The sequence below is a fragment of the Apis cerana genome, linkage group LG14 (genome assembly GCF_029169275.1).
Source record: "Apis cerana isolate GH-2021 linkage group LG14, AcerK_1.0, whole genome shotgun sequence".
In the NCBI taxonomy this organism is placed as follows: domain Eukaryota; kingdom Metazoa; phylum Arthropoda; class Insecta; order Hymenoptera; family Apidae; genus Apis; species Apis cerana.
Window position 1 is genome coordinate 7,276,343 of NC_083865.1, and position 18,300 is coordinate 7,294,642.

The 18,300-nt window shown below is 36.4% G+C and overlaps 1 protein-coding gene across 11 annotated transcripts in view; it reads right to left on the reverse strand.

Moving 5' to 3' along the window:
• Positions 1–18,300, reverse strand: part of LOC108000705 (uncharacterized) — a 306,652-nt gene that overhangs the window by 97,549 nt on the left and 190,803 nt on the right. For 9 of the 11 annotated variants that reach the window (XM_062084420.1, XM_062084426.1, XM_062084422.1 and 6 more), the window contains 2 exons: positions 14,430–14,577; positions 6,767–6,874 (listed from right to left, as the gene is read on the reverse strand). In XM_062084420.1, coding sequence (XP_061940404.1) covers positions 6,767–6,874; positions 14,430–14,577 — 256 coding nt within the window. The remainder of the gene's footprint in view (positions 1–6,766; positions 6,875–14,429; positions 14,578–18,300) is intronic. The other 2 variants (XM_062084417.1, XM_062084427.1) reach the window with 2 other exon arrangements.

Consider the following 18,300-nt stretch of genomic DNA (forward strand, 5'->3'; position numbering starts at 1 on the left):
TGTATGAAAATAAGTTGAATTTCTTAGTTCGATTTTAATTAAATTGTATTACCAAGCTCGAATTTGACATTTTTCACTGTTTAAATGAAAATAATGGAAGAAATTTTATACTAAACAATATGCATGTCGTGTGACATTTGCTTATACATTCTCGCGTATTATGGAAAACGACGACGATATGTGAAAATTATGACTTTTAATTATGAATTATTCATATAACACGGCACGCTGTTCAATTATTAATTAATACGTAGCAGTTTCTGCAGAGTCAAAACGTTTGCTGAATGTATGAATACTTCACATGTCGCGTGTATAACCAAACAAATACATCAACTTTCTCATTCCCTCTTTGCATTCCATAAATATCTAGCAAGATCGTTAGTTTTGTTATTCATCTATTAATTTTCTCAGTAAATTTTGCAAAAAAAAATCTTTATAATTTATGCATTAAAAAAATCTACATTAAAACACGGAATAAAAATCTAATAAATACGTGTATTTATTTTAAAATATACTAAATTATTTTATTATTATTTCACTAATTTAATTTTTTTTTAAAAAGAATATACTAATATCTATTGGATGTCTATGACAAACGAAAATGTGAGGTTAAAACCGAACTGAATATGTTAATTTTAACTATTTTATAGATTTATTCGAATTGGTATCTATTTTGTAATTTCAATATCAATACATAGGAAAAACTAAAGATATTTAGCAATAAATTTATTAAGATACAAATTTTATAAGAAATAGACGTTTTCGTAGCAAGAAATAATTTACGCATTTATTTGCTGCTTATTGCGCAGTAAAATTATTCGCATTACCGAATGCTACGTAGTATACCTATGCTACCTATATTTGATTAATATATTTCGGAAATACTAAAATAAAGCTTTCACAACTTAAAATGACGGAGATATAATGTAATAAAATGCAATTTATGACCCATAAGAAAGAAATAAATCGTAATATTTAACATCATACCATGTGAAAATTTCCTGCCATGATGACGACATCTCCTTCCTTCTCTCGACACAAGAAAATGTCAACGAAAACAATATTTCACGATATATTTTTCATCTTATTAATCGTCTAGAATTTCTCTTGTAAAATATTTTCACTAAACACTAACAAGAACACTTTAATTATCAATTAATACACGAAGTCACTGACTAATTGCGCACAAAATGACCGACGCCATGATTTGCGCGGGAACGACGCGAACTCTATAGAATTTCGCGCAATTTCGCGCATCTTCGTATATCTTCGGCGCATCTTCGTGTGTCTTCGGCGCATCTTCGGGTGTCTTCGGCGCATCTTCGGGTATCTTCGGCGCATCTTCGGGTGTCTTCGGCGCATCTCTAATGGAATCTAGCATATAGATATAGTGCGAATTTTGAAATTTATTTCTTATTCTTATTCATTACGAATATTTCGACTCATCATTTATCTAAATAATTTTACTTTCTTGCGGGGCTCATAAAGCATCAATCATTCGATATAAATTCATGACAGATTCCATCGTATAGATTACTGAATGAAAAAGAATCGTCCCAGTCGTAAATCAGCACATTAATTCGTAACGAGATTATCATAATAAATCACTGTTCTCCCTTCTACCATTGCTCGAGCTCATTTCGTATTATAAGTGACCTATATTCCTCATGAATATCCAGCCAGTTGATAATTGTCGATACTTTTCAATTTTCCGTTATTTTCGTATTCGACGATAGTACGATTTTCGATTAGTTCGATTTTCAATTGAAACCAACCCCAACGGGGACATAATTGAAATTAACGGTAGGACACATTTTTTTTTAGAAAGAAGAGAGGGGGTAAATGGAATTCAATTTGAGTAATTAATGTGTGTCGTGCACGTAAGCGCTTTAAATAGTGGACTTTTGGACTGGAAATACGAATTTCAACGAAAAGTGTGCAAAATTTATGAAGTTACTATTTTAAGAAATCTATCAAGGGGGAAAGCGAGCAATGCACTTTTTTAAAATAAAGCAAATTTTTAATCCAACTATTTTACAAAAAATAAATAATAATATTCTCATAAAAGTTCCTACGAAAATAAATAGTATGTTTGTTCACATGTTATGTTCACATTTATATTGACTGCCATAAATTTTCACACTCGTGACTTGGAGCACAAGTAATGATTCAGAGTAAAAGATATAAGAGCAATATTTTTGATAACAGTAATTTGTTGATTGCAATCCACTTTACTCCACTTATTATTTATTTAGAACTTTTGGGGATAAAGTGCATCGTCACGAAATATCACGTTAGATAACCTTTTGCCATCTTTTAAGGGTAGGAAACGTGACACTTGAATATATCTAGGCCGAAGTAAAGTGTGAGAGGTGTCATATAAAATGACAGGAAGTGCCGGTAAAACTTCTCATACATGATACATCCTAATAAATACCATCCTAAAATATTCAGCTTGTGCGTTTTGCGAAAATATGCGATGCATAAAAAGTTTCGTAAATTATGCGAAACGAGATAAGCGCGCAATATCATCTCACGATTTCATTTTCATCCTATATCTTGCACCGAGCTAATGGAAACGTTTCGTCGTCGAGTATCGAAAATTATTTAAAATAAAAATCTCTTCGTTGTAATTTTACAATCATTTCATCACGTGCTATCGTTTCAAAAATTTGGAAAAAGTTACATTTTGCATGAAATAAAAGAATCATTTATAAATAATTACAAAAAACCGATGATGATGAAAGTAATTGTTTGTAATAAATGTTAATCGACAACTACTTTAGACTTACAGAAAGAGAGAGAGAGAAATAGAAATTATTCATTATTATTAAAATATTTGTCCAATAATTTTTTATTTATCTATCGATTTCTTCTTCTTTCGATTCTTATTCTTCTATGGTTTATTCTGGAGACTAACATCCATTCCGGAAACGACAGAAATAATACGTATCTAAAAATCTATCGGAAGTGGAGCAACGATATTCATTTTTTATAAGATCCCTCTTCGTCTTAGAGGCCGATATTGCATCCGCCTTCCTTTTGATAGCTAATTTCTCAGAGGTATAAAAGCGCATCGAGTTGGTTCGTAGATTCGCCTACCGCCTCGCATAATTATACCTCCCTAGAAATCCCGTTATACAGATATTAGAGAAATATGGGAAGCTCGACAGGCCGAAAAGCGTATTTTCTTCGGATGAAACAAGACCCAAGCACTGGTTACGGAATATTAACATTCCTTTTAACCGATAACCGACAAAGTGAAGAAAATAAATGGAGGAAAATAATTCTTCGATCCAATATCCTTTCATTCGCACAAAGGACCCTCCCCTGAAGAATGAAACTCCAAGTTAGAATTAATTGGCAATCTATTACGATCGAAATTTAAATTCAACTCGAGTCGGTCACGGTGCAGTTCAATCCTAGAATCGTGCCGTGTTACAGTTTTCTACTTGATCTGATATATCACCCTTTCGAAACTGGCTCCGTAAATTTCTCAATTTATTCAGAGATTCATCGTTCGTGGTCGATTAAAAAATAAAAAATTCTTCAAAATTCATTACCAATCGTTCGTCGATCAAAAGTTCAACCATCACATACCATCCTCCTGCATATTATTTCACAGTTGAAATAAAGAAACCTCGAAAAATTACCCCTTTATAATCCCCATCAAAAGATGAAAATTCACAAAGGACGTGTGTAACGAGAAAAGGATGAAAAGAAATTTCGCCTCGACACCTCGAGAAACGATCGGTTTCCGAATCGGCCGCTCCTCGCAAAGGGGAGGGAAGGTTTTATTCGGCTGTTTCTCATTCGACGAACTTTCTCTCACGTACACGGTGTGAGAATTATATAGGAAGGAACGTGAAGCCATGTGTAGAGGAGGTCTCCCTGCGGTGAGTCGAGCGCTTGTAAATGCACGAGTATCCTCCTACCCCCATCCCCAATCCAAGGGTGGAACGTACGTATATGTACAACGAAGGGGGTAGTATATGGACGCCGGAAGGTAGGCGGTTGGGAGGTACAGTGGGAACACAGTTCTTGCATTAGCCAAAGAAAGATTTCTGGGCGAATCGAGCGAGGGAAGTGGGAGGGGCGGTGGGGTAACCGGGCGAAGAGTGGAACGAAGAAGAAAGGAAACCGAAGGTGTATATATGTGTAGACAGGTCCGCTTCTTGCCGTGGCCATCGTGGGCCGCCGTTGATTTTTGTGTCGCCTAGTAGTAGTATTCCGTTCCTGGGATACTTTTCGGGGAGGGAGAAAAAGAAAGGCGGGAAAAGAGGCTCGGTCTCGACGGCTGTCGACTCACTGGCTCGGATCTGAATACCGACGGGGGAGGGAGGAAGGGATTTATGAACTTTCCATCTGTGATTAATGCGCGAGTTTCTTTCTCAGGGGGAGGGAAAAGGAGGGGAGGCTGGTTTTCAACCTGATCGAAAAGGTATCGTATCTTGCCACCACTTAGAACGAAGGTGTCCGATTTGGATTTTGGAATGGAAAATTTATCGAGTCTGAGTAATTTCGTTTGCGAGTCGGTTTGAATAATGAAAAAAAATAATGAAATATCCTTGATGGGATATTTCGTATTCGTTTCGGAGAGTTCGTTTAGTAAGTCTAATCTGAATAAATTGTTATTAATAATTAATATATGTCTTCTTTACACGAGGGGAATACACGAGTTGTTGGCTCGAATAAGCGGTCTTAACATATTTATTCGTTGCAATCCGCGGATAACGCAACGAGATCATAAATAAAATATTAGATGAAGGAATCGAGTCCAATTTCATCCGGTTTTACAATACACCGGGTGGGGGAGTGTTGGGCGGGCAAGATAGCACCTAGTCGATACCAAGGCTATCCTTATTTCTCCTTTCAAGTCATATTTGTCTTATTGACCGGCGTATTCGTAGCAGCTTGTTCAACTGTTGAACTAGCGAGACGTGAAACACGTTCTATATACAGGTTCTGGTTTAAACTAACCTCCATCCAGTTTCGAGCAAACCACGAAATTTCAAACTCCATCTTGTTATCCGTACGAACGACGCCACTAACGAGGAAGAAAGAATATATAAGGGAGTGAAGGGGGGAGGAGGGGGTGAAAATAAAAAAAAAAAGAAAAGAAAGGAAAAAGGATTCGTTCGATCGGTGTGTTTACGAATCGGAAATCATGCAAATTTCGTAATGGCGCAAAGGAGGAAAATCCGATTCTCGTGGGAAGTTTCGCGAGTTTGCTAAATGCTCTCGAACGTATCCCCCCTGTCTCTAGTCAGATTCCCAAGAGAACTTGGAAACTAATGGCTGGAAGTCGATGATACTTCGCTTTTAAGGATCTGTTCGGTTCTCGTTCGTTCCTGACTGCGGGCAACAACCTTCCACTGCGTCGAGTTAACCTCGTAAATGATCGCGCCAATCGCGATCCTCCACATCCAGATTCGTTGAAATTATAATTCGTTCTCGTCCAATTTTCGTAATTCACATTGCTCGACGCAAGAGTGTGCGAGAGTAAGAATTCTTTTTGAAAAAAATCCTTTCTTCAGAATTTCTTTAATAATTTCTCTAATATAAGGCATTGAATTTATGGGGGAGGAAGAAATCTGAAAGAATTTGTAATTAAAATAAAAAAAAAATAAATAAACATGTTAAAATTAGTTCCGATTACGAGTTTTTTGATCCGGAATTGATCATACAAAATGCAATGTGTAAGACGTACCTTGTTACTGGATGTATTTAATGAATTTTTCATCAAAAACTTTCAACGGTAACTACTAACTTCATCCAATATCGTATCATCTTATATATTTCCTCGTCCGAAATTCATTTGCAATTTCTATGAGAACTTCGAACTAAAATTTAAAACGATTAAATTTAATATAAATAAACGAATTATTAATTGTTCCAATCGAATATATAGATTATACGATGGATATGTAAATTTGATTTTCTCCTCGAAGATAGGAAAGATATCTAGTAATTTCCATTTGAGAAAAATAATTGTACTAATAGAGGAAGAAATTGATCGAGATATTATCGAGTAATGTGGTTAATTGAGGCATTCCCAATGAATGCAGTTAATAAACCGGCTCGCGGTGCGTTTACGAACGAACCAGTTTTGAATCGCGGTCATCCAATAACGACCTCATTAATTTCTTCTTCTATAACGAAAGAATTAAAATTAAAAAGTAAAATTTTTATTAGTTTCCCCGGAACTGGATTAATGTTCGATCAAAGAATGTCTTCCTAATTATCCTCCTCTTCAAAAAAATCTTTTCAAATCCAAATCTTCCCACATTCACACCATTTCCCGACTGTTCCGACAAAATGGACAGAATTATCAACCAAGTATCACGATCGAATTTTTACCTAGAAATTAAAACAAGTATCAAGAGGAGATTCAAAGAACGATCGAAACGTTTCGCGAGGGATCGAGAGGGCGCAGCGCCGCCATTAAAGTTGAAAAAGCGGAAAAGCAACGGAGACGTCAAAGAACCGTGAATCCCGCCAGAAGTTCTCCGGGCCCAGGACAGACCCCTTTCCAATTTTCAACGGGAGGAAAGCTGTGCAAGCCAATAATTAATTGGCGTTTCCGCGCGAAACGGGTTGAAGGGATGGTTGGGAGGGGTTGCCATTGCCGTGTTTATAATTAATATTTAAATATTCGGCACGATTATACGGTTGGGGAGGGGGGACGTTTATAAACGGAGGTTATATATATATATATAGGATAGGAACGAGTTATTAATGTTTCGGCAAGAGAGAAATTACTTACCGAGTATCTGGCTAAGAACGGTGCGGCCATCTTCGCCGAGGCAGGCGCTCCGGGCATCAAAGGGATTTGTGAATTGCACGAATGCATAGCCTTTGTGCATAGATATTCCTGGAACAACAAACGATCATGACGTTCCAATAGCCCGCTTCCTTTCTTCCAAGCAACGCGGATGGAATGAAACAGAAATACCAGGATAATGGGGGGAAATCTTTAATTAAAATTGTTTCCATGAATTTTGATGAGGAGCGTGGATCCCCTCGGTCAGACTTTGCGGATCTTTGGGGGGAAGGAGAGGGGGGAGATCTCGTCATCGTTCCGGAATACCGGATCGAGAGGATGTTGGATTGTTCGAAGAGAGATTGGAAAGCGGGGAAGTGATTTTTTATTTGTTGCTTCTTTTTTATTTATTTGTTTTTTTATTTTGTTATTTAGTATGTATGCACGGTTTTTGAAACGGTAATTTTCTAGCGATTACGGAGCGATTATATTTCGAGATACAAAAAAAAATTCGAAACGGAAGAATTGTTTATTTCTTTTTTCTTTTTTTTTTTTTATATATGTACCAAAGTGAAAAGAATTAATTTTAGCAGAGGCATTGCGGCTAGAATGTCCTGTGTCGCAAGCTATTATTATATTAAAGTTCATGAAACATTCGGATATTATCTCTGTCCTTAGACACGCGATTAAAAATGAATTTAAATATGCTTAATGCAGAAGCTTTTCTCTTTCGCCGAGAATTTTCTTAAATAAATTACAGGAACGTTCACTGGTATTTATTTTTCATGCGCGGCAGTTCCACGGAGTTTATCACAATCCGCAGGGAATAAATTTCTTCATTCCCCTTTCCTACCATTTATCGACAATGAATTTTAATAAGATTCTGCGTTACATTCAACACGTCATTTACTTTAATATTTGTTCTTTATCTATCTATCTCAAAATATATCGTTTTCACGTATCGAATTAAACGAAAATAATATAAACGAAAAAAATGTACAAAATAAAATTCTTTCCTTCTAATTTCTATAATCGTAAAAATTTGAAATTAAGAGAATTAGAACTAATTTTTACCAAGAAGAAAGGGGGAAAAGAGGAAAAATAAATTAATAAATTTATTTCTCCATCGAATTCTTCCAATTTCCAATCAAATATTACAAGATACAATTAATTGATCATTGTCAATTCATACGAAACATAATTCAAAAACAATGCACCGTTGGAAGGAAGAGTATAATAGCAGGATAAAATCCTCGAGATTTTCAACTTGACGTTATTAACATGTTCTAGGGAACTGGCGTTGCGAGATAAATTTTTTTTAAACCGTCACTGTCCGTTTCGGGAGTGGACACACGTTTCGTACGAAATATATCTGCATCCAGACCCGTGTACACCCGCGGCCATATATGTATAACCATGGCAGGAATATATGGAGATTTACATATTTGTTTCAGCATAATGAATTCCATGCATGGTCAGCTGCTAACCACGCAAAAGTTATTACGGGTACACAGATTACAGCAGCCTCCCGCGTTAAAATGAACGTATCTGCCGACTTGCTACGCAGACTGCCCACGGAATCGATGACCCAACTGTGCCATGTGGTGGCCCATGTAAAATTAAAAAAACAAAAAAAAAAAGGACAAAAAAAGAGGAAAGAAAGAAAGAAAGAAAAAAGAGCGAAAAAAGGAATGGAAGAGTATACAGAGGGGAGGAATTTCGGGCGAGAGATATATCCCATCGAATTCATGGCCATTTCGATTTTTCCAGATATTCCAAATTATTATTTATATTTCGTGCGTTAAGAAAATTAGACTTTCTACTAGCAAGAATTTTCGTATCTGATAAATTTTAATCGATCATTACGAATCAAATTATGTATAACAATATTGAATCGTTTACAGGGAAATTGGAATAATCAATTGTATTTTTTATCGTAAAAAAATTATATAACAATTCGAAACTTTTTCTTTTTTTTTCCTTTCAACGAGGGATCGAACGATATTTCTCGGCCTTTATTCGTTGTTCTCAAAACTGAACGATCGAAATTGGAATTGAAAGGCTAAAGGAATTAATACGCATCAGTTCTCACGACTTTCAGAGAGGACAATGATACGCGTGCAGAACAATTTAATACGATTCTCGGTCTACTACGTGCACTACGTTCTGCCCCACTCGATCCGTGCAATCTGCTCCGCGCAGCTGTCACAGTGGTCCAGCATCCCATAGTAGCTGTGCTCTATCTGACAATCTGAACCTTTTCCAATTTCACGTCTCCCTTGACTCGAGCCTCTTCTCCTCCAATAAGGATGCGGGACCCTTTTCTTGCGGGACGCAGCACACCGCGAAACAGTCGTCGGGGAGAATTGCGAATTGTCGTTGCGGCCGGCAGAGGTTGAAACTTTTATGGAACTTGCAACTCTCGTACCGTGTGCCAGATAGGGCGAGACGGTTTTTTTTTGAACTTGTCGCTGGATTTTCATTTTTCTTTTCTCTTTTTTCTTTTCTTAGAGGAGAGTTTTAATTCGTTCCTTTTTTTTTTTTTTGAAAACAAACTTATTTCTAAATCTCTCGTCTCGACAAGTGTTTGGAGAAATTAAATTAATACCGAATAATTTAAATTTGTAAAATTTTCTTTTCACGCGGTGTGCAACGAAGGTGGTCTTTGGGGAATTTCGTAGAGGCAAAGAAAGAAATCTCCATCATTTTTAGACTCCATTGTTTGGTCATTAACCAAGTAACATTTGAAATAATCGAATACAATCAAAACTCGACTTTCGTTTTCCAACTAAAAACAAGCAGATGTACCTTCACTGAAACGCAATATAATTAAACGCATATAATTATTTTCACAACCAGAGGACGCTGCTTCGATACTTCGTGTTGCACACCAATATACCTCCGATATTAAAACAATATTTACGCCCCACTATCATCACCGAACCGAACCAGAAATAATTGCAACGATTCGCGCCGATATTCTCCTCTAATGGATTCAAAACTATGGAAAAATTCGGCCTTTGTTTCGAGTAACTCGATATTTCTTGTTTCGCGTTATTTCTCCCAACGCGGAAATCTACATATATCCCCGTTTGTTTTTTGCCCCGCGTGGAAAAGAGAGAGAGAGAGAGAAAGAGAGAATCGAATTAAAAGGAAAAATAAGGGAGGGAGGATATCCACGTCGATTTCGCTTCGAAACCGATGGATCATCGGTGAACCGATTCAATTCCGAATAACGAAAGCTGTTTTTTTTGTTATTTATTTATTTTTTTTTGTTTTGATTCAACGGAAAAATGAGCGTTCAACTCCCCTTCCGCGCAATTTATGCATGTAGCCATCGTCTCTTTGATTGACGATAAAACAGAACCGAGATCCGGATGTCGTTTTTTCGGCAGGGTAAATCGGGGACAGGGATGCGGACAGGGTTGAAAAGCAGGCGGATGGAAAAGTTGGAGGCACTTGCTTATCCTGCATTTGGGTCAGTTTAGAGAAAGAGAGAGAGAGAGAGAGAAAAGGGAAGAGTTTCGAAAAGTTTTGAAATTTTTTTTTGTCTTTTCTTTTTTTTTTTTTTTTTCATTCCGGAAAATGTTTAACGCAGTTTGTTTGTCGATTTAATTACAGTAGGGCGTCGATTAGTAGAGGCAGATTATACGTTCATGAGAACTGGGACGTCGATTAAATTGTGTATTTATGCGAGGCAACTTTTCATGGAGCCGATTAAAGTTGCGGATATTAATTTTTAATGGAGAAAGAGGTAGATAGAGAGAGAATTTTTGTTTTAATTCGATTATCGTTTCTCATCTGACGATTTTGATATATTTTGATGTGGATAGAAAAAAATTGTGTTATTTGTAAAAAGATGAAGAAAAGAAAGAAAGGAAAATTTTATCATTTAATATTGAATGATAAAATTTGGATATAAATTGAATAATAAAAATCGAAGCTTATTTATTAAATACTTTAAATCCATGCGGATTTCTATTGTCAAATTTTTCCTCCCAAATATCAATACTTTCCTATTATACTTTCATTCCTATCTTCTTCTTGGATGTACCAATATATCATTCCATAAATTCATTCACGCAAATTTCTCTTTCGAAATCGTGCGAGAAGCAAAGCGTCGAAGATCCAACCACAAAAGAAAGTTTCAAATTTAAAACGAGAATCCTTGATCCCGAAATGAACTCTGGAGAAAGGAAAAAGAAAAAAAAAAACTCTTCGAAACAATTAAACGGAAGTGTCACCGCATTATCAGTCAAGTCCAAGGTTCAGTCACGGGTCAGTCTGCGCCCGAATTCTTCCACGAATCTGAGTGCCAGCAAACCCGACCGAAATCTCGTCGCAGGGCAGCGTGCTGTCTGGCAACTGGCGATAAACAGCTTACTTTCACCAGCTTCCTCGATAAACCGGGCTAGACAATAAATGCAGCGACAATGCGTCCGCGCCCAACTTTACGGAGGAAACTTGGCAGGTGGACGAATTAAAAGGGGCGGTTCGATTCGACGGATAAGACGACGACCGCATCCCTACCCCTCCCCTCCTGCTGCGACAGCTGTACGAGGCAGATTGCGCGGGTCAAGTGGGACCCGTTCCGGATTGTGGCCGAGTGTTGTCCATCGACTGGACTGCAGCTTAATTTTATTTCCAAGTTTCTCTGTGGTTCCAGTGCTCCATCTCCCCCTCCCTCTTCCCCGAACGAGGAGGATCGAGCTAATTCTGCGTTTGACGCTGAAACGTTTCGAGGGGTTTGCCTTCTTTTCGAATGGAAAAGCGAAAAGAAGCCTCGTGAATTCGGGATATTTTTATATTATCAGGATTTCGTAACTCGATTTGGGTTTCTTATTGTTCACTCGAATGCTGTAACTGGCTGTCGGTGTAATGCAAAGGAAAATAAATGAATAAAGAAATGAACGTTTGAAAATAATTCGATGAAGCGGGTATTGGACCGATTCGATCGGAAGATATAGCGAAATTGACGAATTCTCGCGAGAAATTATAGTGAAAGCGTGGGCGCCGTGCGTGGTATCGTAAGTGGAATCGTATTATTTAAATTTAACGGGGAAAGTTTTCGTTACAGGCGTTACACGAGACGTATTACACGACTCGGCGCAGGGAAACTAACGTCATAGACTGCGCTTTAATTTTCCTTGCTTCCAGAAACACCGAACACGGATCGCATCGCTGTACCAGTGACAGCTGTACGCAACAGACTCCCAAGGAACTCGAAATTCGTGTAAGCGGGGACCGAGTTTCGAAACTTGCCCCATCGGTAAAAGTGTGATACTTTTACTAATGAAATGCTATCCTCGTTGCTGCTCGTCAAACGCTCCTTCAACTTCCCGGTAAATTAACTCAAGAAATATCTTTGAACAACACCTGCGCGTACTTGAATTCTAATACGGAAAAGGGAAGTAAGAGGAAAAGGTAAGAGGGAAGTAATTTCTTTCTTCCTTTTCCTTTTTTGGAAAAAATAAATACTTGGACAATCCAGATTGTTCGTATCTGCGTTTCTTCTTATTCCACTCCACTTAAAAAAAAGTAAACTCTCGCTTATCTCTTCTCTCTTCTCGTCGAATCAAGAGTTTCTACTGTCTTTCGAAAAATACATATATATAAATACAAATATTTTCCCTCGTTATTATCGCGATTCGTTTAAAAAATTCGAGTGAAAATTGAACGACAGTTATCCTCGTCCCCGTGAAAATGACTAACCCGGCGATAAAACCGATTTTAACGAGAAACTCAATCTTCGTGCCATCAATCGACCGATCTCTCTCTCTCTCTCTCTCTCCCGTTTCTCGCCCGCGTGCACACACCGGATTTACCCGGTTTCCAATAAAGTACGTTTCCCGAAACGAAGTTAGCGTTACAGTGAAAGCAACGGGAGTCATCGGTGGTGAAACTGGAGACGGATATCCAATCGGGATATCGAAGGTCAAGGAGCTATCACGGCACAAATTGGGTTACCGAGGACCCCGAGCGTATCGAGAAAATCCTATTTCCAACTCGCTATTTTTCTCCCCGACCACCCGGCTTTTTATACCGGATAACAGCGCGACTCTTTACCCGTTATCCGAGCCAGGGATCTTTGAATCTTCTCAACTTCGCCAACCAGTTTTGTAACTACACACCGTGCTTTTCGACTTTTCCTACTTTCCCGTCCAACTGATCCCGCGGCTAACGCTGCAAAACGCTATTTTGTATCTGTTTCTTTCTTCCTTTTTTTCTTTTAATTTCAAATAATACCCCGACCGGACGAGATTTTTTGTTTTCTCTCTCTTTTTTTTTTTTTGTTTTTTGTTCTCGATTCGAAGTACAGAATTTTGTCTCTTTTCCTCCCATTTTTTTTTTTTTCGTTTTGTCAGATCGTTGTATTTGGAATCGTTGGAACGATGGGAATATTGGTATTTTATCCGGAATTAAAATTATTAGAATTTATTATTTGGAATTTTTGTTATTTTTCTTTTTTTAAATAATGATCGGTCGAATGATTGTGTAAAATAATCCGTTTCTTCGTTTCAAATTTTGTTTGTTTATTTGTTTGTTTGTTTTTTGGGGGGTTAAGATTATTTAAATGCGCTTGAAATTGTTATGGATAGATGGAATTAAGAATTAATTTAAAATATATTTGTACGATTGAATGGATATTTTGGAGGATTTGAAACAGAGATTTTCAATAATATATGAATGATACAAATGTATACGTTAGATTATTTTTAGTATTTTTGATTTTATATAAGGTTATATTTTGTTTGAGAGATTATCTCATATTTTTTGATATTCCGATCATTTATTATTAAAAACGAAAATAACGTATAATCCTCTTTACGAAAAATGTAGGTTTGTATTAATTTTTATCAGAAAGCTCGATTCACGCAAAAATTCATTTTTAATCTCTTATGAATAAATTCTCGTTCTATCGTGAAATTACGGAAAGGAAATAATAATATATATATATATGTATATATAAAAAAGGAAGAAAAAAAAGAAATCAAATAATCCCTCTATAATTATTACATTTCGTAAAATAGCTTTATCATTCAAAGAATATCACGTACTACCATTTTAAATAAATTTTTCAATCGTTTCAAGGAAAATCCTATCTCTCCTGAAATTATCTTCGACATTTTTTAGCCCCGTTTGCATAATTATTACGTTTCGTGAAGTAACTTTTATTACACCACTCAAAAGATATCGCGTAATAATATTTAACATAAATTTTCCTCGTTTCAAACATACAAAACTTTGAAATATATATGTTTCACGGAATAATAAATTTTCATTTAACATTCATAGGGGGGAAAAAAAAGTATTCCGCGATGCAAAATTATTTTCCAATGTCGTCGTCTCCAGTGCGAAATCTTGACAATCATTTCTAATACTAATAATGACATAATTTCAATTCGGGATAATATAATTTACAGTTTCACACAACGAAATATAATCCCATAGAACGAAGCGCGTTTTAAATAAATTTTCGATCCATCTCGATCCCTTACGCTCCTCCTCCTCCTTCTCCTTTTCCAGAAAAAAGAAAGAAAGAAAGAAAGAAAAAAATCTAATTTGTGACTCTAACGAAAGAATCTCGAAGAAAATGTCAGGGTACACGGGGGCTGGCTGATCCCGCCTTTCGTTTATGTGATTTCACCGGAAAAAGGAACCTTACCTGCCAGACGGCCGTAACGCTGAAACATTCGCTCCACATCGGTCTTGCTGCACTGGAACGTGTTTAGATTCCCGACGAAAACCCGGGAATTCACCGCCTGTGGGTCCTGCGAATTGGTCTGGTTGCCCACTTTGCTCATCTTCATCGCCTGGAACAGAAGAATGTAACCGGATGCCGGTTTATCCTCGAACGTGATTCGGGTACGACGAATGCATACGTCGAAAAGTGATACAGTGATCGTTTTACCCGCTTTATTCCCAACCTAGATTCTTATCCTCGTCCTCACGATCCTTTTTTTGATACGATCTTTCCGGAGAACTTATTTCCACGTCGGATGCACGCACAAAAATCTCCAAATTGAACGCGACCAGTTATTCATTTAATTATTCGAGACACGATCGACGCGTAGCCCCAATCAAAAAGTTGAAACGCGTCACGGTTTTTTGCATCGGGGTTTCGCAAACGAAGAAACGGGTTCCCGGCTGTGTAACGAGTCGCGCCACGGTGACTTAATGAGACTTCGTCCTTCCGAATTGTCCGAAAGACGCTTGTTGCCACCGCGGCTGCGACGAATTAATTAACGAGAGATCCCGTTCTAAATGAAAAAATATATAAAAAAAAGAAAGGTTAGAAAAGAACCGGAAAGATCGACCTGTCTGCCATCGCACGGCTCTCCATAACGCGGCACAAAACTAATGAGATCGTTAGCCACCGTCTCGCCACCTCTAAATACCGAGCAACGCCGATTTTCCATGGAATCGGTTAATCTCGCGGATTATATGATCACGTGTTAATTGAGGGACGCGCGATTCATTTCGGGTGGGTTGATCATCGGGAAGAGAAAAACATTTTTCCCCTTTGATCACATCACAGACCTCCCCCTCTCCCTTCGATTACACACTGCTTTCATCGGTTAATATCGGCGTCTGGCGTCTGTGATCCTTTTATCAGAGCTTGGAATACGTTTCTCTTTTTTTTTCTTTTTGTTTTCGATTCGGTGTCTGTCAATTTGTTAATTCGTTCCACGCTTTTGGGCGATAATATCGTCGCGGACATATAATTGTTGCAAATGTAGGATAAATTTGTTTTATAATTTTTCTTTTTAATCTTTTATTCGAGAAATTAGTTCTTATGACGAGTAATCTTGTTACAATTTATTAGGAAAGTTAGGTCGATTTGTTGAAATTATATTTTTGTATGTATCGTCGAAAATGTGATTGTTAATGAATAAATTTATTCCACTATTATATTTTATATAATTTATATGAAAGTTATATCGATTCGTTATTAAAATTATATTTTTCATTCATCGATCCAATCGTCGATACTTCAAATTTGTTGACGGACGAGAAATGAGAAGAAGTTTAAAAACTTGGAGCAAACAATTAAATTGGAAAGGGGAAATGAATAAACACGAATGAAAAGCTTCGAAAGCAACCGGCGAACGAGTTGAAAGATACACGAGGAAAAGTCTACTTTCACGAAAATATATAAAAATAAAATTCACCGCTTTACTTAGAAAGCAAAAAAGAAAAAAAAAAGAGGAAAAACGTTTCAAATTTTTAAAAATTATGAAAATTATTTTCATTGTTTTGTATCGCGGAAAATGTGATATATAGTTTTATCTCAATCATTCTTTCCACCATGTTGCAATAAGAAAGATACGTATATATTTATTCCCCCGCATTATAAAATCATTTCTATCGCGACGACGCGATATTTTATAATTACGAATATATTCGAGGGCAAACAAATCCCGCTAAAAAGCACGCTGATGGAATCGGGAATATTACTTTCAGCGAAATGGCGGCGTTGCATTATGAACAAACGTGGGAACAAAAACGCGAGTCAATGGATAAACACTTTCGTCGGCTCGAATTAATAAAATCGATCACCGACGCTTTTCCAACCTCACTGTAAATCATTAACGATCCACGGGCTGTGATATGAAGATCGACGAGCGTATTTTACCCCATTTTCGGTTTTTACACCGAACAAGAGAAAAGAAATATTGGTTGGGCGAAATTGCGAGAGATATGGAAAATTCCTTCTCGATAAAACTCGAGCTCCAAGTCCTGATGGCTAATTTCGACGTTTGCCCCAATATTTACCCCCTTTTTCATTCAAGTGTCTCTATTTATCGTTGCTCCGATACGACGTGATCTCACCTTCTTTTTACGTTTTCGTATTGCCGGTCGGATGATCTTTCCGAGATGGCATGGAATTATCGTTTCAGTTGGTTTTTCCAAAGATATTATTGTGAAATTTTTGGATGGCAATGAAGATTAATTCTTGATTAGGTATCTGATAAAAATTTGCAATTCTTGTTCTTTGTGAAGAAAGCTTTTTATATTTATAAAGATTATTGTCGTTTTTTTTTTTGGAAAATTAGAGGTTATATGATAATGAAGGAAATTGAAATTCCAACAATTCTGCAATTTTTCTTTTTGTTGATATTCTTGGAAAAATTTTTGGAAAAATAGAATTTAAGTAACGAAGCTTTTGATCAGCTATTCCTAACTTTTTTTTTTTTTTTGAAATTTCTAATTTTCGCTTTTCAATTCTAGAAAAACTGAGTTCGAGAATGTAGATTTTAACTTCCACTTCATTGTCACTCGAAATTTTCTTAATTTTCTACTTTAAGAAAACATTATCATAAGATTTTAGGAGAAATAGATACGAAAGTGTGTCAAGCTAAGGGTAGAATCTCCGTGCGGATCAATTATTCAATAATTCGATATGATGTACTATTTTTATCGATCGATTTTCGATTTAAAAAAAAAAAAATTCACGAGAAATCGACAGATAAAGTCCGGTCAGTCTATAAATTTCTCGTGAGCGTTTCAAAAATGTAAAACAAGAAAAATTAAAAATTTACAGGTTGTACATTTTATAATCCTCTGTAATTCCTTATTGCTGTAATAAACTTGCCAACAATTGGCATAATACACGAGAGGATAAATTTGACGATGCGACAATGAAAATTTGTTGCAAATCCTATTAAAATTATTATTTCACCGTTGCCACGAAAATTGAAATATTGTGGAAATAAAAATTCCATACTTTTTTTTTTTAAAAAATAATCCGAACGTACGATCGGGATTGAATTTTTATGACAAAAAAAAAAAAAAAAAGAACCACCGAATACTCGCGTTATCCGTGCGAAGCCCATGCGATATTCTTTGAAGAAGTATATCGATGAACAGTTGCTGAAATATATGTTGTGTAGTATATTTGGTAATGATATATATTATGTAGCTGCGCATGTAACCACCCCTTAATATTGGCTTGATTGATGTCAGAGTAATTACTAGCGAACACGTCCAGTCAAGGGAAATTGGAGGTGCGTCTAATTAGTTCCGAGCCACGTCCGTTCTCTAATTAGCATAAATAATAAGAATTTTCATGGAAACTGGTCCGCATTGTGATTTCAAGTAAAATCTTGCCGCTAAATCCGATTAATAAATACGCGAAATAAATTCCAAATCAACTTTTCCGTACTTTCCAATTATTATCTGTGAAATTTGTAATATTTTCCTATACGATAATGATTTCAGTGTTTTCGTACAGGTTTATCATTCTATCGATAATGCAAAATTGTAAAAATATACAACTTGTTATACTTTTATTCACCGATGTAATATTATTAATTGATGGATAATTAAATAACGCATTTATGGGGGAAAAAAAGTTAAAATGTAACGTGAATATGGAATGCACGATACAATAAGATACGCAAAATGTACAAAATAGAATACATACATTTTGATATTTAAAATCTTTGTTTCTATATTTCCGTATAAAAATTTTAGTTTAATCGTTATGCAAATTTTTATATATTCTCAGATTATAACGCAATGCTCGTGATCGT